Raw genomic sequence first — 27,114 nt, forward strand, 5'->3', positions numbered from 1 at the left:
TGCACCAATGATTCAATTTGACCTTTAAACAATTCTATTTGAAATGTACAATTTCTAGAACAAATATACGATGTATAATAATAAAAATACCTTAAAGGAAAGTCTGAGGACAACTAGAGGAAGCATTCAAAGAGAAGCCATGGATAAAGTACAAAACCTAAAGGACACTTTAGACCAGTATTTGAGAATAACCTCAGAGGAAATCTGTTGCCTGATGCTTGTCTTCCCCTTCCTCTACCATGAAACTGCATCTCCTCAAATTGGGAGGAAAAGTCAACCTGACAATAACAAGATTACAAAAGAAGGGAAAGCATGTATATAAATGGTCACGTTTGAGTTGGTAAGCAGGAATAAAGATCAAGAATAATGCCAAGCTGGCACAAAACAACAAATGCACTTACAGGAGTCATTGAGGAATGCAATTTGAATTGAACTCCCTCAATGGAGATGACAATTTCTACTTCTGTGATTTATCTCAATTTGCTTTAAAATGCAATTAAAGAACTGAAGGCAGAGGGCACTGATTACACACATGAATAATTTTATAGTGTTGTCCTTAATTTCCACTGGAGAGACTACCCGGAGCGTTGGTCATAGGTTCAGAAAGCAGCAGACTTAAGATGGTGAATTTAAATCCAACCATATCTACTGAAATATGCTACACTGTGATTTGTAAAAGTGTGCTATCAAGTAAAAAGAAAAAAAAAAGCTAGCTTACTTACAAAATAAGCCAATGTGAGGATGATGATTATAGACTATTAGAGTTGGAAGAAATCTGGTGATCATAGTGTTCATATCCCTGACTTTACAAGTGAACCTGTGAGTATTGAAAATAAAACTTAAAAAATAAAAAGTATTTGTCTTAAGACTAAGACTGTTTAGTCTGACATGACAAAATGCCCCATACTAGGTAACTTATTAAGACATTCATTTCTTTTGACTGTATTGGCTGGGAAGTCAAAGATCGAGGAGCCAGGAGATTTCGTGTCTGGTAAGGGCCTTTTCCTCACAAGTGGCCCCCTCCTTGTGTCCTCACATGGCAGAAGGAGCAGATGAGCTCCCTTAAGCCACTTTTGTAGTGGCACAATCTCTTTCATGAGGACAAAATCCTCATGTCCTAATTACCTCCTAAAGGCTATACATCTTGAAAACTCTGAAATCTGAAATACTTCTGGTTCAAGCACCTTTTGATAAGGGGTAATCAGCCTATACCTATAAAAATTTTACACTATTTTGATTAGCACAGCTGTGGTCTGAATATTTGTTTTCTCCCAAAATTCGTGCTGAACCCTAATTCCCAAGGTAATAGTATTAAAAGGTAGGACATTTGGTATGTGACTAGGAAAGAGCCAAATGAAGAATTAGTATCCTTATAAAAGGGACTTGAAGAAGATTATTTGTCCCTTCTGCCACATGGGGACACAGAAGACACCATCCATGAAGAATGGACTTGCACCAGACTCAGAATCTCTTGACATCTTGATCTAGGACTTCCCAGCCTCCAGAACTATGTGTAATAAATTTCTGCGCACAACTAGGGACTTTTTGTTACAGCAGCCCAAAATGGACTGATACACTTAACTTTAAAGCATGTCTTTATATTTGTAGAGAAAAATTTCCCTACTTTCTTATAGAGAATTTTGTTAATCTTGGACTTTTATTCTTTAGTGCACACAAAAACAAATCTGCATATGTGCATTATATTATAATTTATTCAGAAAAACTCACCTCTTTATAATATTTCATCTTCCCATTCAATGGAATCTATCTCTCCACTATTTCAGGTCTTCTTTCATTTACCTTTATCATGGTTTTCTTTGTAAACATCTCCTATGTCTTTAGATTCACTTCTAGGAACATGTCTGAACACAATTTCTTTTTCTAATTGGTTTTGGTATTATCCTCTGGAAATAATGACCCTTTATTCCCCTCCAAACCGCAAGTGTGTCTTTCTTTCTTATACTGCATTGACTAGAACTGCCATAACAAAGCAAAACGAAACCATGACAGCAAAAATCATTTTTTTCTAAATTTAGTGGAAAAGTTCCTAATTAATATTAAGTTTAATATTTAATGTAATCTTTCAGTACATCTCAAAAAGTCAAAGGATCTTTTTTTAAAAATTTTTTTAGTTGTAGATGGACATAATACCTTTGTTTTATTTATTGTTTTTTATGTGGTGCTGAGGATCAAACCCAGTGCCCACATTTGCTAGGCAAGCGCTCTACCACTGAGCCACAATCCCAGCCCACGGATCTTCTTATTTTCACTGTTAATGAATGCCTTTCTTCATCTACTAAGATGATATAATTTTTCTCCCTCAATCTACCGATGTGATAAATAATATGAAATCTTTTGTTGATTAAATAAAGCATACTTTATTGAAAATTCTCCTTGATTGTGATGTTGGAGTTCTCTTTTTTCCTTTATAATGCATTTGCTGGGTTTTATTTGCTAGTATTTTATTTAGGATTTTTAAAATTAGTATTAAGAAGGCAAACAGGACTATACTATCATTTTTCTTGTAGCTTTTTTATTTCTTGCAGTTATTTATCATTCAGAAACAGCATAACCTTGAATCATTACAATAAGAGTGAGCATAGTACAGCAGTACACTGAGAGAGACTATATACACATAATTTTAATTACAGTATGTGATTATAATTTTTCAATCTTATTAAAATGAGTTATTACAGTTAACCTTATTATGCCTAATTTATAAATTAAACTTCACCACAGGTACATATGTATAGGAAAAAACACAGTACAGAGAGAATTTAGTACTATCTATAGTTCCAGGCATTCAGTGGAATGTACCTCCCACACATAAAGGGGGGCTACTACTTATAGTACATCTGCTTTTCTTTTAAAATAAAGTTTCTATTAAAAAAAGTGGTCCTTTACTATACCAGTTATATCTGCTTCTTTCCTTCTCTCATCTTTCCATAAACCAACAGCAAACTTGACAGCCAAGGAAAGATGAATGACTTCTCAGCACAGTTTTTCAGTTTTGCTCAAAGGTAGTATATGATTAATGCAATTCCATTTCAATCTTCTCATCAAGAACTCAGTAATTTACTTTCACATCCCAGAAAGTCATCAACATTTGGCTTTCTTGATATATATTAAGTGATATATATCAGTGATGATATCAGTATATCAGTGATGTACCAAAGGTGATTGGGAAAACAAGTGTCTGCATAGCATCTAGAAATTTAAAAAGCCTTCTGAAGGTAAAACATTTGTTTAATTTGTTTCCATGTTGGATTGTGCATAGCATCATATATTAATATCCTACTAATGATGAATAATAAATTACTACATAAAATGTGTTATTTAAACACAAAAAATGCAAAAATACTTTTCTTTTTTTGGTGGCTTGTGTGGGTTTTTAGACTACTGAATTTTCCCATAACATGAGATACCAATTATGACATTTTTGTTATAGAAAATACCAAAGTACTTTATGTATCAAAAGTTAAAATAAACACTTAAAAAATCTTATATTACCCTTCTGAAATTTTTTTTCTATAAAGGAAAAATGTTTCTTTTATGGTAAAATGTTAAGCTGCTGGAATCCAAAAGTTAAATCCATTCACAATTATGAAGAAATTTTTTGCAAACATTGACTTCCCTTTTAAATGAGAAGATTCTTGACATAAAGATGAATATAAGGGAAAAAGTAAATTCCTTGCAAAGCACTGAAAGGAGGTATTACAAATTCAATGAATGTTCTAAACAACAATTTAAAGTCAAATTTTAAATTACTTTTCCCCAAATTGTATTATATACATTTAAGACACCAAAGTACTTCCAGATACTACCTAGAATCTGTGACAGACGGCACCATCTAATTTTAAAGCATTTTCAATTTACAAAACACTACTTCCCCTTAACTTATTTTCCAGTGGGATTATATGGAGGAAAGCTGAGAAACTGAAACATGAAACAAACATACATATTTATATTCTTCAAAAATCTAGTTAACACATACCATGGGACAAATTAGATAAACATTTAAGGTTTCCTCATAAGTTAAAAAAAAATCACATTGACATTACCTCTATCTGAAATATTACAGATTTTATGATCAGAGTCGGATGTAATGAGAGGAAACAACTTCAGGAGTTATGAACTAAATCATGGGGAGGGAAGGGCAACTCAGTTGCTCAGCATAAAATCAACAAAGCAAATCTTTGTTTAAGTAGTTATTTTATTGCTATACTCTTACTAAAAACAATGAAAAAGATAGCCACAATCAAAATAAAACAGCCATTGTATAGTTAAGCCATGACCCCAGGGCCTTTGTGACTAAAGGCAGAGGAAGTGGAACTCAGACCAGAAGGGAACACTGTTACAAAAACAAGATTTAGAAGGAAAAGAGGAATATGCGTAATCAAACAGAAATTAACCGGGGAAGCAAATGACAGTTACTAAAACAATTCAACAAAGTAAGAACAAGCACTAAACAGAATTACCCAAAAATTCTAATAACATCCTCTGAGAACTAAAGGTTGCTGGCCAGTAAGACCTTTGTTATCTGAGGGAAGGGGAGGTGACAGTTCCTACTCGTTCTTTCTACATGATGATGAAGGCAAACTGTATCCAATGAAGGAAACAGTAAAAAAATAAAATAAAATAAAATAAAAAGTAAATTTCAAAAAAGTGACGCAGAAAATGGCCAACTTTATTGACAAATTACTTTTGATGGAATCAGTAAAAGAACATCCATGGACATCTTTTCAATAGATGTTTCCATATTTTTTGAGAAGTGACTCCTCACATGGGCATCTCCGAAACCAGTTAAAAAACAAAACAAAATAAAACAAATCCATTCCAGACAGGTGAAATGCGAGAAGAAATCAAATGAAAAGATGCTATGTCTATACTGCTTGAAAGGCAGGCTGCAGCCAATGCATGTGGCTGTCCCACTTGGGGCCTTCCAATACACCAGGGCTGCCAGGACTGCTGTGCTGCTGCTGCAGCGAAGCTGTGCCCTGACAACACCTTTTAAAGGCAAAATATCCAGAAAACAATAGGATGTGAGAAAGAACTGTCTCCACTGCTTGAACTCTAGTGTAAGTCACTGTCGCCTCTGCTCTGGTCTATTGCAACTGCCTTCTAACACACCTTCCCACCCCTACACACAATTCATTCTCCACACTGAAGCCAGAATCTTTTTAAAGCATTAATGATCATTTTACAGCTCTGCCACACTGACAATGTGCAGTGACTTCCCTCACAGCTGGAATGAATTATTGATTCCACAGAGGAGCTATACAATGGGACCCACACCCACCCCCACTAGCCATCTCCTGCTCCTCTCCACCCACTGCACCACTGCAGCTGCACTGTCCCTTCAGTTCTTGAAACCTGCCATGCCTGTGCCCACTCTGGGCTCTGCACACTCAGCTACCTGCCTGGAGAGTTCAGCTCTGTACTGAGTTTTGTTCTGCTGACTCTTGCTTTCCCCAGGCAGCACTCGCCTCTTCATTTGTATATGCCACACTCACCATCTGTACCCCTCTCCAATCATGATCACCTGCACACCCTGTGGGTTTTGAGTGTGTTATGTGTGCTTGTTCACTCCAGCTCACTTACTTAGACAGCTCTCTTCCCTAACTCCCTTCCCTTCTCCTACCCTCCCCTGGGCAGCAATCAGCACTTTTCACAGCAGCCAAGTTTCAACTTTTTCTGCTCCTACAAAAACAGCTTTTTCTTCTTAGAACCACTTAAATCAATAGTCAATACCAAAACTTTCCAAGAAGATGGAAAGTTTACTGCTCTGTAAAGATACACTGTCTCTTCTGATGGTGACTAGAACGGGTGCTTAGCAAATATTTTGTGCTCAGTAAATATTTTTAATAAAATAACAATGCTTCAGTTCTCCCTCCCTCTAATTCCCTAATACTAATTGCATATTAAAGAACTAATTCTCTAAACCTTGCCTATGGTGAAAGATAGTAAGTCTCAGTTAGTGGAAGAAAAGATTTCTCTATGTAACAAGTTTGTGATTCACAAACCACCAGTGATTCAATATGTGCTTCAATTTGTTTTTCCAGAAGAGGTGAGAAGATTAATAGCAATTCCTCCATAATGTTTCACCTACAGTCTTATGATCAAAAGCAGACATTTCATGAAATGACCGGGGGTGGGGGGGGGGGTGGGGAGGGTAGGAATAGTCTACAGCCACAGATCAACATGCTATTTGTTACCCAGACTGTGAGCAGACTGCTTGCTTGACCTTGGCCTTATTACCACCCTGAACAAACCAACTGGGCTCTGTTTAATCTATCTAGATTATAACATACCAAAAGGATATAAGAACAATCCAAAAGTTGCAGTGATTTTCTTCTGCATCTTAATTTTAATTCCATCTTGTTAACTGGTCATATAGTAACATTTTGCTATCACTACTCATTGTAAAAGCAACATCTCAGAACTGGCTTTTTATTTTTGAAAATTTTTGTTCAGCATTACATGATCCTGGGCTTCTATATTTATTTTGACAATTTGTTTTAACAACTGTTGTAAGTGAAAAGACCCCTCACACAGCCACAGCAACACAGCACGTGTTGCCTATGCTTACTCAATCCTTCTACTGAAGTTTGTCTCACCTATTAGTTATGCAAAGACTGCTGCTGAAATTCAGCTAGATCTACAACTTCCCTGATGATTATCAACTGCTCTTACAACTAAAAATAGTTTTTAACTTTTGAAATTACATACAAGTGATTTAAAAATCTCTCTGAAATTCTTCATTTGGATGATTTTTAACAGGAAAAGACTGTTTCCAAGCTTTTGAAGTCTTAGATATGCTAGTGATTTTTAAAGAGAAAAGCATGACTGAACACTTTTGTTCAAAAGTCTTGAAAACAAATACAAGCAAACCTTAGGGGGAAAATGCTATCTTTTCAGTGTTTTCCTCGCAAGCATACCTTCTGAACTCTTCCTTCGACTTCAGGGTGAAGTCTCAAAGACTCACAAAGTGACATATTAAAACTCAGAACAACAACAATGTGGAAAATGGTAAACCCCATGACTATCTATTTTGGTTAATTCAAATTACACCTGAAACACAAACTCAATTGGAAATGAATATATTTAGATTTTAAAAACTCAACATCAGTAAATATTCCTCTTGTGACACAAATAACTTTGAAAACTGGATAGGCAGACAGATAATATATATATATATATATATATATATATATATATATATATATATATATATATATGTGCTTGTGTATGTGCATGTGCACAATCGTATGTACACACATATAATTTTAACCTAGAGTACCAACACATACACAGAATATTTCTTTGTTTAATTTTAGGAGCCTTTCATTTTCAGTGTTTCTTTCAGAAACAATCTTAGGAAAAAAATGATAGCACAGGGCGAAAAAAATCAACATTTTGGGTAAAACTAGTTAAAAGTAGGATTAAAGGAGAACTCTTGGGCTTGTGCCTAACACCAGGGCATCTCTGGCAGGAGACGAAACTTTGCATTTTCCACCTAGGTCACACATTCATACAGAAAAGTAGGGATGGCAATCTAAGCACATCAAAGTCTCTTCTGATTTTCTCCAACAGTTTTACTTAGACATAAACTATTAATTAACTAAACTCAAAACATTAGGAAAAACAGCTTATAGTCAATTGTTCCATTTTCCCTGCTGTTTTAAATTGTTAGGCAACCAGTGGGAAAAGATGTGGTGACTGAACTTGCCACATACAACTCAGGGCTGATGAGCCTCACCAACAATGAGCATGGGCGACGATCACGTGAGGAAATACGCCAAAAATGAGCACCACTAAAAGGGAAGTAATTTGCTATGGAGCCTATAATTAGCTTCTGAATCTTATAGTAGGAATATTATTGAGGCAAATGGCTTAGGAAGATTTTAAAAGGGATTAGTCATTGGTGTAAATGAATTAGAGCAGAATTCAGTTACCTGAGCCAGGTGAAAAAAAGGAAAAGGGAAAAAAAAAAAGCCCACGTCATAAAAGCAATCTATCCTCTCTATTTTAGGATTCACAGATCCTTAATCAGGAAGAAACTTTTGAGTACAAACTACACACTTGTGGAAATTTAAAGAGTTACCTACTCAAGAAGACATGAATCACAGGTAAAATCATCCACACAAACTAAAATATCATAAGCAATAAAAATTTGACAGTGGTTCAATTTAACACAGATAACCAGAATGGATAATTCTAATGTGTCATTAAATGGTATACCATTTTTCTATAGAATGTGCCTGTGCTAAAAAAAAAAAAAAAAAAAAAAAAATCTATTACATCAACTCTTTTTATGCAGAAAATATTCCTAAACTTTTCAAAATAATATTTTAACTACCATTAAGCTAAAATGTTGATAGGATGAAAAGAAAGTTGTATTGTTCAGAATAATTTTAAATGGAGCTAATAAGAATAATTAGAAGATGACCCACACCCTGATATATTTCATTTACAATGATATAATCTAAGACATTTAATTCTAAAAGATAATAACTTTTACATAAGCTTTGCTTAAAACCAAGGGAATCCTTACAATAATTCAAAGGTAGAGTACAAAAAAGAATGCAACACTAAAGTATATTAAACAGTATAATGATACAAATTGGAAATACATTCAACTAAATGATTGACATATTTTTTAATCAGACCAAAATTCAGGCTTCAAAGTTTTACTACATAAGTTCACAACATTCCTTATTGTTTTGTATGGTAGTTCTAAAACAGAGCTCCAGAACCTTTGACATAGGCCCATAAGAAGTTGGGGTTCAGAGTCCTTCCACTTGAATCTGGGCAGATTGCTCTGCTCAAGTGATGCTGAGGGACTTCCAAGTTAAGATAGAAAAGATCATGCAGCTTCCACCTGGCTCCCTTGGTCACTATCTCTGGGGAAAGCCAGTGTCCAAGGAAGAAGCCAGAGACTGCCATGCTGGCAAGACCACATGCAGCATTCTGGTAGAGAGCCACAGCTGAAGTCCCTGACAACAGCCAGCATCAGCTGCCAGCCAAGCGAGTGAGCGGACATCTGACTACAACCCCATGAAAAGCCCCAAGCGTGAACTGACCAGCTGAGCCCTTCCCAAATTCCTTATGCACAATGTCATGGTCAAAATAAAATAGTAGCCTTAAGCCCCTGGGTCCTAGCGAATTTGTTAAACAGGAGGCACTGTACCAGAACAGGGATTATAATTAAAGACATACCTCAGTGATAGATGAGATGCTACAGGATAAAGACTCCAGCCATGACATTTCATTGCATTCGAAATTGAAATATACTGTGCAACAAGATGTCACAAGTTCATACTCAATAATTTACCTTACTTTTTCTACCAACCTAAGCATACTGTCATTTATTTTTAATCATTCCCTCAGTCTTCAACAAATATTTACTGAACACCAACCCTGATCTGGGCTAAGTGCTACATGCTAGCTATGAAAGCAGCTCAGAAAATATCGGACGGAGTGGGGAGGGGGTGCCACAGAAAATTAATCAAACATCAATCACCACACAAACATATAATTACACGAAGCGAAAAATACAATGCTGACAGAGTAAGAAGGACTCTAAAAGCATTAAGAGCAGGATGGGTTCAGGCCTGAGACCTAAATCCAAGACTTCTGAAGGCTGAGGAGCAATTACCACACTATGGTTGGAGAAAAGAGAGCTGAAGTGCCAGAAGGGAGTGAGAGGATCAGAGGTCAAGTCTTTTCCGCAGCGCTAGGAAGTAGGAACTGTGGATAAGGTAGTGGGAAAGTCTTACAGGGTTTTAAGCAAGATAATTAAGTATTGAATTTTTCATTTTAAAAGATCATTTTGGCCATCTGTGTTGGCTTTGTATTACAAAATACCTGAGATAATCAACTTAAAATGAAGAAAGTTTTATTTGGGTTCACAGTTTCAGAGGTTTCACTGTGTGGTCACTTGGGCCCTGTTGCTTTGAGCCTGCAGCAGCATAATACATCATGGTTGGAGCTCACAGCAGAAGAGGAAGCAAGAGAGAAGGGACAGGTTCCCAATTCTTCCTTGAAGGACATGCCCCCAAGGACCTAGTTTCCTTACACTAAGTCCCACCTCCCCAAAGTTCCACGACCCCTCAACAGTGCCACAGGCTGGTGTCCAAGCCTTTAACACATGGGCCTTTGGAGAACATTCAAGATCCAAACTACAGCACTATCTACTCCAACAGTTTACATATTGACAACACCAGCCTGTGTATCAATTACATATGGAAAACAGAAGTCCATGCCAGGATACTCATTCCATACCTACAACACACAAAGAGCCAGAAAATTAATCAACATCAACAACAAATCACTAAGTTCTTCACACACACACAAGCTTCTTAATACAACGCAGTACAGAACTGAAAAGAGGCCACTCACACACAGTGAAATAAAAAAGAATCTCACAGCAAGATTCCTGTGTTGTTTGGTAACCTCAAGAGGGCTACCCAAGAACAGAGGAAGCCTGTGTAATCCAGATACAGGGGGTCAAGGAGAATTCTCAGAAAAATGTTTATGTTCAGTCTAGAAGAATGAAGACGTATAGAGAGGCAAGGAGAGCTGGAATCACAAGGAAAAAAAAAAGATTCCCCTAAGATAGAAGTTCAGGCCACCACAGGGAAAGACTCATAATTCTGAATGTCATGAAGTGTTCAAAGAACAAAAAGAAGTTGAATAACGGCTACAAGCTGGAGGGGTACTTGATGAAAAACAAAGCATGGAGAGGTGCAAGGAGTCAGATCACGCAGGGACATGTAAACACTGCTGTTCAGTTTACATTCTACCCTCAAAGCCAGAGCCCCACAGTGAAAGGCAAGGAGAAGAGTGCCAACAATGGTCTCGCATTATATAAAGAAACCTCCGGCTTCAGTGTGGAGAACAGAATGGAGAGAGTCAAGGTTGGAGCACTTGGACCAAAGGGGAAGTTGTTGTTAGAAAGCAGGAAGTGGTGATGGCCTGAGCAAGGGGAATGACAGCAGAAAGACAGAAAGGTAGAGAAGAATAAAGAAATATTTTTAGGATGCAGAATTGAAAGGTAGGTGGTGAGACAGAGGAAAAGTTCAATGATGACCCCAGATTTCAGATCTGAATACAAACTGGTGGCAACAGGGAATCCCAAAGGAGGAACAAGGTTTCAGGAGTGTGGAAGAAGAGGGAACTAGATTTGAGAGGTTAAGTAAGTTCAAGTTGTCCATGGGTGGGACATCCAACCATAATTGGAGATGGTTGTATGGTACTTAGGTAAAGAGGGTGATGGAGCTAGAAATGAAGATTTGGGAATCAATGGCTCACAGGTGTTATCTAAAACCATGGGAGAATATGAGATGACCCACTAAGAGTGTTTAAAGTAAGAAAGCATATAAGGCCATCTGGACACAAACTTTAAGACATATTTAAATAAGAGAAAGCTCATATGAAAACAGAAATAATAACCAAAAAGTACAGGAGGAAACAAGAGCATATATTGCCATTAAACCTGAGCCATAAGCCAAACATGCTTTTCTAAACTGGACTTCTGTTGATTTTCTTAGATGAGGCTAAGTTTGGTAGAAATTAAGTTTCTGACAAACATAATTAAATTTCTTCTCTTGCTCTGATTAGAAGACTTGTGATTTTGTACAATACAGACATTAACTTGAAAGGAAAGGAAGTTTATTAATACTAATCTTTCCTATAATAAATTTCCAAAACGTAAAAAAGAGCCAATGGATCTGAATTTAAATCCCACTTTCGACGTCGCCCAGCTTTGTGACTTTGAGCAGGTTACTGAATGCCTCTGGCCTTGAGTTTCCTCATAAAGCACTGTACTACCTACAGTACAGAATGGAGTTGTCCCTGCTCTCTTGAACCCACTCTAATCAGAAGGCCAACTCCAACACTGCTGATACAAGCAGCCCTGCTCATGGTTACCAGTGACTTCCTTGTTGGGAAATCTGTTGGCCAATGTCAGTGTTCATCCTGTTAGAACTCAGAAGCACTGGACACAGAAGATTCCTCCCCCCCTTTTGAAACACCACCTTTGTTTGACTTATGGGTAAGTACTGTATCTCATTCTCTTCTTGCCTAACTGGCCCTATTGCTTTTCCTAAACAACCTTGTTGGTTCATTCATACATTCCAGATTCCACATCTGTACACACTGATATGCTCAGGTTCAATCCTCATTTCTCCTTCTCTATCTACTATCACTCCCAAGGTGATCTCATCCAGTCTCATGACTTTAAGTTCCATCTACATGCAATCAATGTCAAATTTTTATACTATATTCAGATCTGTCTTCTGAATGCCAAACACTAATGACCTACAATATCCCCCTGTGAATGTCTAAAATGGCATTTCAAACTCTGTACTTCCTCTCATTCTCGTCCTCTTACAATATTACTCTATGAAATGGTGACCCCATTTTGCTAATTGCTTGGGCTCAAAACCCAAGTTATCCTTAACTCATTTTCCTTCATCCCATATGTATACTAAAACATGAGGAATGGGCAGATTAATTATTTTGGATAAAACATATTAAGAGGAAAAGCAATGTGCTTAATAAAAGGTTAGCTGATGTCCCAGGAGTGGTTTAATAAAAACTCCGAGAGAGGAAGCAGAAAAGAGATCCAACAGGTGTCTGTTCACTTTAAGAAAAGCTTTTTTAGATAAAGCTGGGAAAATACTGACAATAAGGCTGTAAGATGGTTCTTTGAGGACATTTAATATAGTTATAAAGTATTTTGTGGTGGTTCACATACTTGTACCCAATAAGTATTTGTTAAATGCCTAAGTGGTACACTAATAAGTAAATAAGTTAATTATAATTAATTAGCCTCAGCTATCTGTCTACACTGCCCATCAAAAACTCTTTATACAGAGCTGAGAATTCAAGTCCTAATGATCTCCTTTTATGTCTCCCATACCAGGAATATTAGAAGAGTTTTCAAGTATAAAAGCAGCTCTACTCTGGGAGAAGTTTTAAAAAATCATACTCTAAAAATATTGATTTGATTCCTTAGGTCAGTAGTATTTTTGATATAATTTGCAATCTTTTAGAAAACAGAGCGCAACTCAGGGTGTCTCTATACCATGAAGAGACAACTGGTAGGGAAGAGAAATACCCATGTAGCAGGAAGATCAAGTTCTGCTGGCCCACAGAGGATTTCTCTGCAGAAATTGAATGCCAATTAAAACCAGATTTTAAAAAAGCAAAGGAAATTATTAAGAGAAATGAAGAACAGAGAGGAGAGGGAAAAGGGGGCCTGAGTAAGGCAGTTGTAAAAGCAAATGTTACTGTACCTCTCTCCCTGAATGATACATACACACACAACACACACACACACACACACACACATACACAGGCATGTACATATCAATTTAATACACAAAACTATATATTTATGTACACCTTAATTCTCACTTCCAAAATTTGTAGAGTGACTTTAAAATAAATTTCAGTCTTATTCGTCACACTTTTAGGACTAGCAAAATCACACCTGGCATGATAGCATCTGTAAACTCACATGCGTATTGAATGCCATGATTTCTAAAAATATTCAGGTTGCTTTAGGTTTTACAGAAGTGAAAAAAAAATCCATGTTACGCATGAAGATATGGATGACTTAGAGACCTTAATAACAGAATATATTAGCTTTGGCCCCAGGTCACTGATTCTGAAGTGACTATAATAGCAGTCATTTTAGGACATTACCATCCAGCAGCTGTTTAGCTCACAATCTGCAAAAGAAATGTTCTGCTCATCTCTATTAATACTCATTGGACAGGTGTATGCATTCCAAGTTACATCCATCTGCCAATTCCCTGGCACTTTTAAGCAGAGTGGTGAAACCACAACAGCTGCTACCTTTACCATGCCCTTTAGCATGCTCAGTTCTTTCCTTTATCTAAAGTATGGATTATAAAATTTCATATTAAAAATACATTTTTATCTAAACCAAATTCATAAAGGAAATACATTTGCAGAGGATTTCTAAAAAGAGCAATAGTATTCTATGGAACAAAGAAGGCTGCATTCTTCCTAAGAGAATGTGGGGAAGGCCACACCAGCTGAGAAGGTCAGCCGTAGGAGAGCTTGGGAACCTGCAGGAGACTGCAGACATTCCTGGGGCTGTGTGCGTCAGCCATTTTTGTGGAAATGCACTTCCAGGCTGTAGTATGAAGGATGTATGTTTCCAAGGCAATGTACACCAAGGTTACTTCCACTATCTCTGTCTTGATGCACTGTAGCCTCTAAATCAACACCTAATGTGGCAGCAGAGTTCTAATTCACCAGTTCAACCCTTCACTGGGGCAATCAGAAACTACTGCAGTGTAAAGTCATTCCACTAGGAAAGTTCCCCTAGCTCCACTCACAGTGATAACTGGAGAATATTTGTGCTTTGAAAAAATAAAAGAGCACAGAGGTATTTAAGTCAACTGTTAGTTTTGTACTGAAATATTGATGACACCTACCCATCAACCTTTTCAATATAGTCCGTCCCTGGAACTACTGGAAATAGACTTTATCATTGAAAATTTTGCATTCCTATTTTCCAAGTTCATATCTTCTTTCAAAGAACTCAGCATCTCCTTTTAGAAGAAAATTCATTTAACCAGGCAATATTCCAACTCACATTTAATATGCATTTTAAATGTTTGCATAAAATGCTTACTAGAGACTCTGCTTTATTTTCTTAGATGATGTTAAATAATGTATTAAGTACATGGCACAAACTCAAAAGAATCTGAAAAAAGTCAAATAGGTATTTAAGTTTATCATCCCCCACCCCCATCCCAGTCATAAAAACTTTGAAAGTTAAGAATTGACATATTTGCTTCTGTTAAACTTAAAAAAAAAATAATGAGAAAGAAAGAGCTCACCATGCCTCTTTGATTCAGTTCAACAGGGCAGCAAAACAACCATGCAGTTGGAGGTTGTTGTTTTGCTCTGGTGCCCCTAGGTTACTATGGATCATTGCCTGCCATTATAGTTCATTGATGAGGAAATTAAGGCATAGAAGGTTTAAGTGGCAGGGAAATAGAGATCCTTTGATGCCAAGAGACCTCAGCATTGAGTCAAATTAGAAATTTTAAAATCACAAGCCTCTTTTTATCCAACTGAAAAAAGGCTAATTTTTATGTCAAAAGTTCATCTAAACTCTTTTAATCCTAATTTAAAAAACAAATTTAGTAAACCTTTGATTTCAGTTTTTGTCTTATCATCTTAAATATCAAGAAGTGCAAGGTAGAATTTAGTTCAGAGGTAGAATACCACTTTCCAGCCTTGGTTTCTGGGGCAACCTCAGGTTCTTCATAAATTCAATAACTATTAGTTGCACATCTATTATATGCCAGACAACCCCGTGGATACTAAAGATGAAAAAGTGAAAAAAGCATGTGAAAACTCCTGTCCTCAAGGAACTTGACTAATTCAGTACAAGACAGGGCATAATTCCTACTGTGGAGAAAATAGAACCAGGAAGAGAGATAAGGGGTGAGTGCAAGGTCAGTGAAGACCACAGGGTGTGATATTTGAATAGAGCTGAAAGGAGGGAGGAATGGAGAGAGAAAGCAAAGGGACCAGAGAGGGACATATTAGGGACAGGAAGCAGCAAGTATAAAAGACCTGAGGTGGAAGTAGTCCTGGTGTTCAGGACTTGCTGCTTATTATTTTAGATAATGTATATTTTTCTTTATAGAAATTTCTGTCAAATGTGTTGGGAGGAGGTCAGGAATACACATGTAATAAACACTGTAGACAAGTTTCAGATACTATGTCCTTTCAAAGGAATTTTTGTGGGTACATGTTGCAATGACCACTGGATTCACCTTGCTACGTCCCCCTTCACCTGCCCATGTCTTCTGCATTACAAATCAAAAACTAACTTCCAAAAGCTAACTTAGGGTGATTAAAAAGAAAAAAAAAAAAAGCAATTTTTTTTTTTTTTTGAGGAAAACGTCCACCTCAAGTAAATCAAATTGACTGGCAGAGTACCCAAGCCATAACGCCCACCTCCTTTCAACTTTTAAACTCACTGATACTTGAATCCTGCATTTAACATTTAAGTGCTACCTGGCCTTGTTATTTTGTTGACATCTCATTATATGCTACTTTGTATTATTATTGTGTACACATCTGCTCTCACAGTGACTTCTCTGGAGCAAGGCCCATATTTGGGGAATGTGTGAAATCCACCACAGGGCTTTGCACGTGGATAGCAGCAATATCTGTTTGATGGTGATGTCATAGAAACAACCACAACAAGCAGCAGACATTCCTCCTGTTTGAAGTATCCGTTTGTGGATAAAGCCTGAAAGAGACATCATCGTCTCTCATAGGCCTTTGGATAATCTCAGCAGTTTGGCCAAGTTACTGTTCGTGTAACATTCCATTTTGTCTAAGTTTCCCTCTGCATTTTCAGCTGGGCAGAATACACACTTTCAGCCTAAACCCAGGCATGGTCTAACCACAAAACATAGAAAAACCACACTGTATGAAACCCTGTTCAGTTCACTTTAATCAGTGTTAAACACTACTATGTGAAAGGGACTCCACGTGAAACTATTAGTTTCAAACTACAAGACATTGTCCAGACAGTCTAGCAAGACAGACATGTGAAAAACAACTTCAGTTCATGTATGATAGGAAGAAGTATTTTGAAAAGTCTATAAGCAGTGGCTTAGAGGATGAGGTAAGGCTTCACAGAAGAGCTGGCACCTGAACAGACAGGGTTTTGAAAGATGAATAGGCCTGGGACAATCAGACACGGGATCAAAGGGCATTACGGATTGTGCAAAACACTGGCTGCAACATCACAGATTGAAAATGGCTGGAAGAACACATTCACCACCAGTAAAGGAAAACTGCTCTGTTTCTCAAGCTTTCCAAGAAAAGAAACATACTCTCAAAGAAGAGGTGAGGAGGAAAGTTCCACCAGTACTTGCTAGTTAAATCTCTTACTTTGTTTTGCTCTTTCTGTTTTGTTTCTCTCTTAAAGAAATGAAGTACTGTGTTGGCTTAAAACTTAAGTGAAGAAAAGTACTTCAACTGTACTGTAGGAAAAGAAAACAGAAAGTGGACAAGAGCCAAGAAGTAAATATATAAGAAGTAAATATATGTATATATTTACTTTCACTTTTCTGGAAAATATGAAGGGAACACAATTTGGAAATCAGTTATCATGGAACTGAAATACTAATTCCAACCCTTTTCTTCACTAGGTCCATACATGTTTATCTTGTGCCCACTGCCTGTTAGTATCTGGGATACCAGGCCAATGAGGCAGTCTCAATGCCCTCCTCTGAGCAAGCTCTTGCTTGCAATGTAGTAAAAGAAATAAGTAGAAGGCAACTCATTGTGTACCTTGCTCCTACAGATGCCAACCAAAACCTGAAGCTCAGAGCAGAGTTAAATTCCAGTCAAGTAAACTGTTGAGAACCAAACACACTTAAGCAAAAACTATGAAATAAAAATTTCATAGAGGTCTTTGTTAGGTCAGTGGCCATACAGGAAAGGAACATCAATCAAGTCTAGCAAGTCTGATTGCCTGTCAATCAGCAGGATCTCCTGGCTAATGCCTGTCAATCAGCAGGACCCCCTGGCCAATCCTGGAGTTCAGCCAGCTCCCCTGACCAACTTCAGCAGGACAAGGGACCCTAAAAATCCCCTTTCCTGCCCCAATCCCTTCCCTTCCTGCCGTGAGCCCCATAAAATCTCAGGCCGGTGAGCTCCCATGAGGTTTCTCCTCAGACCCTTCTCCTGTCCACTCTGTGGTCTGATTGAGTTCGGCCTGGGAGTGATATCTCAATAAAGCCTCCTCCTTCGGTGGCCTTTTCAAATCTGCCTCCTTTGGTTGCTACCTGCCTCGCCTGATCTTACATCTGGTGCTGACACCCGGGAAGGGATTTGGGGGCTTCTCCCTCAGGGGATTAAGTCCATCCCTTCCCCCTTGAAACGAACCGGGAAATTTCTAAGCTGCTCTTTCTGGGCCAACAGGAGTAGGGTAAGTTCGCTTCCCCTGACCTTCCAGACCCTTTCCGTCGTCCGCAGGGTCTATCCATAAGTCACGTGCATGCCATAGGCCCTGCCCGTTCTGTTCAGGGCTCCTCGAACTGTGGAGACATCCCAGTCCTCCTGAGAGCTTCCTGATCCCTTTGGGCCCGTGGAGGCCCAGGGACACCTCAACCTCCGCCTGGCCCTTATCCGTTCCTCAGGTGAGCGCGAGCCGAATTTGGGATGCCTTTTTCTGTTCCCACTCACCCCCAAGGGTGCCGGAAGGTCATGGGAAACACGAAATCCTCTTTGGACCCCACAACCCCTTTGGGCTGTTTATATACAAATTTTACCAAACTAGGACTTGCTCAAGTCCTGCGCCTTAAACATCTGGTCTTTTATTCTACTGTGGCCTGGCCCCAGTATGAATTGGACAATGGGTCAAGATGGCCCCCAGGGGGAACATTTGACTTTCAAGTCCTCACTGATTTAGATAACTTCTGTAGCCTGACAGGGAAATGGGTACAAATTCCTTATATTCAGGCTTTTTGGGACATCCACTCCGGTCCCACCTTCTGTTCTATCTGTTCTACTGCCCAAGTTTTCCTTGCTAGAGAAAATCCTAAAACTCTCTCCCATTGTTCCCATTGGTGGGAAGACCCTACATCCTTTAGGTCTCAACAGCTGACATGGACAGTCCTACCCCAAGGCTTCAGGGCCAGTCCCCATCTCTTTGGGCAGGCCTTGGCATGGGACCTAACTGCTTGTGACTTGGGGGATAGCACGCTCTTACAGTATGTGGATGACCTCCTCCTATACAGTTAATCCCTTAAGGCTTCCCAAACACACTGTTCAGCTCCTCAGTTTCCTGGGGTCCCAGGCTATCGAGTCTCTCCAGCCAAAGCCCAGCTTACTACCTCTTCAGTTACCTATTTAGGTGTACTTCTCACTCCAATCTCTAAAAGCCTGACAACGGACAGGATTCAAGCTCTCCATGACTTGCAGCCACCTGAAACAGGGGACTACCTCCTTTCCTTCCTGGGTCTGGCAGGTTTTTTCAGGCATTGGGTTCCTAACTTTGCACTTCTCGCTAAACCTTTGTACCAGGCAGCTAAGGAGACTCCTCACGGGCCCCTTACCTCCCCTAACCTAGTAGCCAATTCCTTTTACAAGCTCAGGGATGCTCTTACTTCTTTTCCCACTCTTTCTCTTCCTAACCCTAACCATCCTTTTCACTTCTTTACGGATAAAAGACAGGGTATCACCACTGGCCTCCTCGCTCAACCAATTGGACCCTCCTATAAGCCGGTGGCATACCTCTCCAAGCAGCTTGACTCTACGGTTCGGGGATGGCTACCATTCCTCTGAGCACTGGCAGCAGCAGCAGAAATAACTAAGGAAGCCCTAAAACTTATTTTGCTCCAACCAATAACTGTATTTTCCACTCATCAACTGCAGGACCTTTTAAACCATAAGTGTCTTCCTCTTCTGAGCCCTTCAAGAATTCAAGAATTCCACCTCCTCTTTATAGAGAACTCCACCATTACCCTCTGTTCTTCGTCTCCTCTCGATCCAGCCACACTCCTCCCTCTATCCCAGGCCCCCTCAAGTGCTAACCATTCCTGTCCACAGGTGCTAGAGGCCCTTTGATCACCCCATGAGGACCTCTTTGATGACCCACTTCCCTCACCTGACTTAACCATTTCTGTGGATGGCAGTTCAGTGACGGGCCGTGACGGACACCGTAGATCTGCATATGCAGTACTCACTGCTGCCTCAATTCTGAAAGCCGGCTTCCTTCCTGAAGGAACCACCTCCCAGAAGGCTGAACTTTTCTCACTTATCAGGGCTCTTACTTTATCCAAAGGCAAACAGGTTAACATATATACAGATTCCAAATATGCCTTCCTAATTGCTCATTCATATTCAGCTATTTGGAAGGAACGAGGATTCTTGACCACAAAAGGATCACCAGTGGTCAATGCCTCTCTCATCTCCAAGCTCTTACAGGTACTACAACTGCCATCACGAGTGGCCATCATACACTGCAGAGGACATAAAAATCCCTCTGACCCTATAGCTATAGGCAACAACAAAGCAGACTCTATAGCCATGGGAACTAACAACAAAATTCTCAGCAGCTCCTATCTTATTTTTATCCACCACAATTAAGCCTAAGTATTCTCCACAGGAACGACAGAACCTAATAACCCAAGGTGGCCATTTCAGGAAGGATGGCTGGATTTTCCTGGGGGATAAAATTGCCCTCCCTAAACAGCAAGCTTACAGCCTATTGATGGACATACATAACTCTCTTCTTATTGGCCCCAAGCCCCTTTTCCAGTTTTTACAACCCCTCTTCTACTTCCCAGGAATGAGAACCACCCTCCAGCAGGTCCACTGGGCTTGTTCTGTCTGCTCTACAGTATCCCCACTAGGGGGCATCAAACCTAAACTCCCTACACATCAGATGAGAGGCCACCAACCAGGCGAAGACTGGTAGATTGACTTCACTCACATGCCTAGGCACAAAAAGCTGCGCTACCTACTTACTTTGGTTGATACTTTTTCAGGTTGGACAGAAGCCTTCCCAACCTCCAGGGAAACTGCTGACACCGTCACCTCCATCCTCATTGAGCAGATCATTCCCAGGTTTGGACTTCCCGCCACCATTCAGTCAGACAATGGTCCAGCCTTCAATTCTCAGGTTGTTCAACTAGTTTCCAAAGGCCTCAACATCACTTGGAGGCTCCACATCCCTCACCGACCCCAATCCTCTGGTAAAATTGAGAGGGCTAACGGCATTCTCAAGGATCATCTCACTAAACTTGCTATTGAACTCAGACTGCCCTGGCCCAATCTTCTGCCATTGGCCCTCACCCGAATTCAGGCAACCCCTAGAGCCCCCTCAGGCCTTAGCCCCTTTTAGCTGCTCTATGGGTGCCCTTTCTTAATCAACCAAAACTTTCCTGTCACTCCTCCTCCCCTTGTGTCCTACCTGCCCTATCTCACACTTCCACACAAACTCCTAAGGGAACACGCAGATGGGTGTCTTCCTGCACCATCCGTTACTTCTGTCCCAGCACAACCAGGAATTGAATCGGACCCTCTTCAACTGGGTGACATAGTCTTAATTCGAGAGCTGCATCCTCAGTTGTTGAAACCTCGCTGGACAGGACCCCATACAGTCATACTTGCTATCCCAACGGCAGCTCTTGGGTCACTCCCCCGGTACCATGTCTCCTGCCTTAAAAAAAGCACCTGTTCCAAATGTCCAGTCCTGGACTTCCACCATGTTGGGGCCCACCAAACTCAAGATTTCTTGCCAACCCTCTCCTTGTATTACTAATCATTAATCTCTCTCAAGCTTCTATCCCAACCCATAGATGGTGCTTCTACATCCAAGCGACATGGCAGCAGGATGGCACCACCAGCTCTCAGTTTATGGGTCAAGGCGATTGCCTTTTCACTGGCTGTAATTGGGCCGTCACCCTTAATATTACTGGATTCAACCAGGCCACCTCGTCCCACTTAAGTTCAGCAATGCTATGCTTCATAATACACCAAACTGAAGAATCCTGTAAGCACTGGCCTGACACCTATGGCGGGTGCCCTTATACTTCATGAAAGAAACATTTCCTACATAAGTTTGTTATGAGAATCAAGCGTACACCAAATTAACTATTTGGGACCCATGGGACCCAAAATGGGCTTCTGGTGTTGATGGTAAATTTTATTCTTGGGGTTTTGCCAAACACCCCTCAGCCTCTATCAGAATATGGAGAACTTACATACAAGTGTTCCCTCAAATTCACATAACCATCCAGGAGCAAGAGAAGGAACTCCAACACCAGCTGGATACAGTTGCCCATCCTAAAGCTGACCCTTTCTCATGGATGGCCCTAATCATCAGGGCCTTCAGCTTCTCAATTTGTCCAAAGTTAATAACATTTCAGACTGTTTCCTCTGCGCAGGTTTGGATCATACTCCATTAACCGCGATTCCCATTGATTTTCTGCTCAATACCTCAACTAGACCCCAAGGACCCCCCTCTCCAGCCTTTGAGGAAGTACCTCTTTTTCGTAATTCATCAGGGAATTTCTCTTGCTGCTACACTTCCTCAGTTAAGCACCCTGTGACCAGATTGTTCTAATTTCTTCCTTAACCTTGCTCCACCTGGGTTCTTTTTCTGGTGCAATGGTACCCTAACAAAAAAATCTAAGCCTCAACATGCTGTTTGCTTTTTGTGTTCCTTCCACATTGGTCCCCCAATTAACTCTGTACAGTGAGACTGAATTAACATGGCTTGTTACTATCTCCCTTTCCAGGACTTGTTACTACCTCCTTTTCCAGTCTTTCTACCACTAGTAGTTAGACTTTCCCTGGCCTCCTCCCTTGCTGCCTCTGGACTCAGGGCAGGAGGACTTGGTTATGCAGTAACCGCTACTCAAAAGCTTGAATAACAACTTCAGGAAGCAGTAGAGGCATCAGTCGCTTCCCTACAAAGGCAAATAACATCTCTTGCCCAAGTCTCAGCTCTAGATCTTCTGACAGCAGACAAAGGAGGAACCTGCCTGTTCCTGAAAGAAGAATGCTGCTATTATATCAATGAAACTGGATCGATAGAAGAGAATGTTGACACCCTCCGTCGTTTGGGTGAAAGGCTTAAACAGCAACAATCAAATGACCCTTGGCCAGACTGGCTAAATTCAACCCTCATTGCGTGGCTGACTCCCATTCTCACTCCTATAGTAGTAATAGGACTTCTATTAATGATTGCTCCCTGCCTCCTCAGGTTAGCTCAAAAGCGCTTGAGTGAAATTGCTAGAGTGACCCACAACCAGATGCTCCTACACCCCTGCAGTCGCCTACCCACCGAACCTACAGGAAGTAGCTAGACGAAATTAGCTGACCTGTATCACCAAAAAGGCCCAAAGGCCCGGGATGTTAGGTCAGTGGCAGAGACTGCAGCCCACAAGGGAAAGGAAACATCAATCAGGCGCCAGCCAAAATGCCTGTCAATCAGCAGGATCTCCTGATTAATGCCTGTCAACCAGCAGGACCCCCTGACCAATCCTGGAGTTCAGCCAGCTCCCATGACCAACTCCAGCAGGACAAGGGACCCTAAAAATCCCCTTTCCTGTCCCAATCCCTTCTCTTCCTGCAGTGAGCCCCATAAAATTCCATTCCAGTAGAGCTCCCACTGTGGTTTCTCCTCAGACCCTTCTCCTGACCACTCTGTGGTCTGATGGAGTGATATCTCAATAAAGCCTCCTTCGGTGGCCTTTTTAAATCTGCTTCCTTTGGTGGCTACCTGCTTCGTGTGATCTTACAGTCTTCATTAATGTGTGCTGTCAGCTCTTCCCTTAGTAGGTAGCTTGAAAGGGGACCTCCTTGCCAGAGATTTGAAATGATGAAAGGGAAGCAGAGAGAGTACAAAAAAGGTGACATTACCTGGGAGCTCAGGTAGACTTTGAGGCACTCATCGCACACGGCCTTCTTGCAGCAGGGCAGGGGCTTGATGGGTTTGTCTTCCAGGCACACCCGGCACATCAGCACCGTGAGGGGCGCAAAGGGATCACCTACCCCGCCCAGGCCAGAGTAGGGTGGAGCTCCTAACAGGCCCGGCACAGAGAATGGCTCGGGCGCCAGGTAGAACTCCAGCTCCATGCTGCCGCCGTCGGGGGAAAGGGGGTCAGCTGGGAGTGACAGCCTGGGGCTGGGGAAGGAGGACTGGGGGTTGGAGGTGTTGGGCACCTGCGGAGCCCCAAGTGGCGATGCCGGTGGCGAGAGCTTCTCGGCGGTGGGGACCTCCGGCAGGTCGCTCTCCACGCAGTACACAGAGCAAAAGACTTGTCTCTTGGCTGGGGGCAGGCGCCGCTGACCCAGCACGTCCAAGACCACTCCATCGGGAGCCACGGCGTGGGTCCTGGGCTCCGTCTCCTCCCTGGGGGACGCCTCCTGCTGTTCATCCCCTCCCTCTTTTCTGTCCCCAGCTTCCTCCTCCTCTTCCTCCTGCTTCAGCTGCAGTTGCAAAGTCTGGGGATTGAGGGGCCCGGTGAGTGCCAGTCCCGCGGGCTGCCCGAGTGCTTGGCTCTTCCTCCACTCGGGCGCTCCCCGGCTCCTCGTAGGCTCCGGGGCGCTTGTGTCCGCACAGCTTGAGTCGCTTCCGCAGCCGCCGCCGCTCGACTCCGAGGAGTCGCCGCGCGGCCCGGGAGCCCCAGCGCTGTCCCCCCGCGGCCTCGGGGACTCAGGGTGGCCCGCGGAGCCCCCGTCCGGGCCCCGCGCCTCCTGGGGCCCGCCGCCGCCGCTCACCGTGCTCTGCTCCTCGCCCATCGCCGCCCGCGGCCCGCGCCGCCGCTGCCCATCCAGCCGCCGGGACCCCCACCCGGCGCCGGCGGGCAGCGGGGGCAGCGGCTCGGCTCCACTCGCGGCTCCGCTTCTGCTTCCGGGTCCCTCCTCCGGGGCTGGGACGCCCCAAGCTCCCTCCGGGGAGCCCGTGCTCCCGGGCCGCGGTGCGTGGGGAGCCCGGCCCGGCCCGCCGCTCCTCCTTCTCGTCCTCTGGCGCGGCCAGGCACCGCCTCGGGGGCGCGGAGGGCCGCTCGCTCGGGGCGCGGGGGCGCCCGCCCCACATGCAGGTTGGGGCGGTGCCGCGGCCCCCGCGAACCCTGGGCGGGGCAGAGGACTCCCAGAGGAGGCGGCCGTCAGTCCCGCGCCATCGCGGGTCCCAGCGGCGGGACGCGGGGCCGGGGGGCGGTGGTCAGAGATTCAAGGGGCCTGTGGCGCCGCGGCTGCGCGCACCAGTAGGTGCTGGAGCTCGAGCCAGCCGCCTGGGCCCCTGGGGGAGAGGCCGGAGCCGGCGACCTCCCTCTCCTGGAGCTTCACCTAGAGCCCTCCTCGCCACCCCTCACCCCACCCCTCTGGCGCACACCTCCCCACACGTACACACGCGCGTAGGCACCCGCGCACACACTCACACACCCGAGTGGGTGTGATCTAAAGAGCTGAGATGCGCTCTGGCGCCCAGAGTTCACACTGGGTCTCAACAAAACCCTTCAGGTCAGGCAGACTCCCCTTTGGGCTACACATTAAGTAGAACTTCCTACAAAACTACTGAATATTATTGCGAGCTGGAACTAAAAAAGGCTGACTGCTTAAGGATGTTGGATTGGAAGACACAATGCTAAGGATTATTCAAAATGCTGTTATATGCTAGTGTTTTCTGCCCAGTGAGGCAAGAAGGATCTTTGAAACCCACAAGAAATCCAAGAAGCACTTTCAATCTACTTCAGCTGGAAGTAAGGACAAGGGCTAATAACTGATCAGCGATTTATTCCTTTTTTTTTTTTTTTCTCTCTCTCTCTCTCTCTCCCCAGTGTTCTCTCAGGAAATTTTGTATGTGTGTTTCTTTGATTTTTTTTTTCCTAAACCTTTTTTAAATGGGCAGCACAAGGTAACTATATGATCTGGCCTAATTAATAAATTGGATCATTGGTGGAAATCGTGAGGAGTTTCGTTAACATAACCACATTCATCCCCAAAACTGTTTCCAGGACAACAATTATATTTGAGCCAGAACTTAATTATGTGTTGATCTATCTTTATTATACAGGAAGTATTAGTCACCCATACACTGGTGTATTTTAGTTCCCTAAAGCCAATGAAAACATTTTTGGGAAACCAATCTTTGGGGGTTTTTTTGTTTTGTTTTGTTTTGTCTTGTTTTTTTTGTTTGTTTGTTTGTTTGTTTTTTTTGTTTTGTTTTGTTTTTTTTAAACTTTATCTTGGGAAGGAATTCAATTTACACATTCACGTGATAGGAAGGAGCTGTTAGGTGTGTAGAATTTTTTATTCTATCTTGAAGTTGTTATTGGTTTTAAAAAAATATTTTCCAAATTAGATGCAAATGTCATCAAGGTGACTAGCTGTACAGTACTAAGAAAGCAATGTTAACACCAAAGAATATTTCCATCATATGTATCCAATGCTCAGGTGCACCTGGAGGGGATAAATTTGATCACTCCAAGTGCCATATCATTTATTGGTCTGACACATGAATGGCAAATTCTTATTTTGAAGATGAAAATTTTTTTCCATCTTTGCTCAATGATTTCCTCATAACTGTTGTGTTTCTCTGAAACATGCCCTTAGTTCCCAATGCTTATTGTTTATTTTTGTAAACTTTTTCATTGCTGTGACCAAAAGACCTGAAAAGAACAACTTTAGAGACAAAAAAAAAGGTTATTTGGGGGCTCACTGTTTCAATGGTCTCAGTCCATACATGGCTGATTCCATCACTCTAGGCTCCAGGTGAGGCAGAACATTATGGCAGAAGAGTGTGGCAAAGGGAAGCAATTCAGAACATGGCACCAGGAAGCTGAGAGACTCCCCGGGTATGCCCCCAATGACCTACCTTTTTTCAGCACACCCTACCTGTCTGCAGTTAACACCCAGTAAATCTCTATCAGAGGGTTAATGCACTAATTCGTTTTAGGTTCTTATAACCCAATGCTTTCACATCTAAGCTTCTTGCATTATTTCCCACATGAATTTTGGGGGGATACCTCACATTTAAACCATAACATAGGGACAAAAAGCCCACTTACGTGTGCCTTTTGTATGTGCTATGTCATAAACTTCTCTCCCTGCTCTTTCCAAATGGACATTTTTTTAAAAATCCATTTTCCAGATGAGAACAGGCTGAGAATAAGGCCAGAGTAACAATAATAGATACAAAAATGTATGTTTCCCAACATCTGTAAAAATCAAACCGCTCAAAGTCCCATAATTTTGTGTCTCCCTCCCACACACACTTGTCACTGGAGTTCTGAGAACTTGATCTTCCAGTATCCACTTTGTTCTTTATCCCATAGGTTTACCTCAGCTCTCTGGAAGTGGCTTCTCTTGACACGTAACCAACTATAAGTCATTGTTGGGATTCCTGAATGCTGCCCATAACTTCAGTTTCAATGGACTCCCCTTTTCTTTGCCATGACTTCTCTCTTACAGGATTTAGCTGCTCTTTGTGAAAATAAAACCATGCTGTTCCCTATGTTCACCCTTCAAGTAGACCCAGCACTGAATTTAGGACCCAGCACCCCTGACATCCAGTTTGGGGCA

The 27,114-nt window shown here is 41.7% G+C and overlaps 1 protein-coding gene across 1 annotated transcript in view; it reads right to left on the reverse strand.

Annotated features, from left to right (window-relative positions):
- Positions 1-24,871, reverse strand: part of Rnf217 (ring finger protein 217) — a 128,185-nt gene extending 103,314 nt beyond the window's left edge. The window contains exon 1 of the mRNA XM_046458674.2: positions 23,449-24,871. Within this exon, the coding sequence (XP_046314630.1) occupies positions 23,449-24,330 (882 nt within the window). The 5' untranslated portion in view covers positions 24,331-24,871. The remainder of the gene's footprint in view (positions 1-23,448) is intronic.
- Between the last annotated feature and the right edge of the window lie 2,243 nt (positions 24,872-27,114).

The sequence above is a fragment of the Marmota monax genome, unplaced genomic scaffold, assembly GCF_021218885.2.
Source record: "Marmota monax isolate L192 unplaced genomic scaffold, Marmota_monax_Labrador192_F-V1.1 WCK01_AAM20220418_F8-fsc00198, whole genome shotgun sequence".
Lineage (NCBI taxonomy): Eukaryota > Metazoa > Chordata > Mammalia > Rodentia > Sciuridae > Marmota > Marmota monax.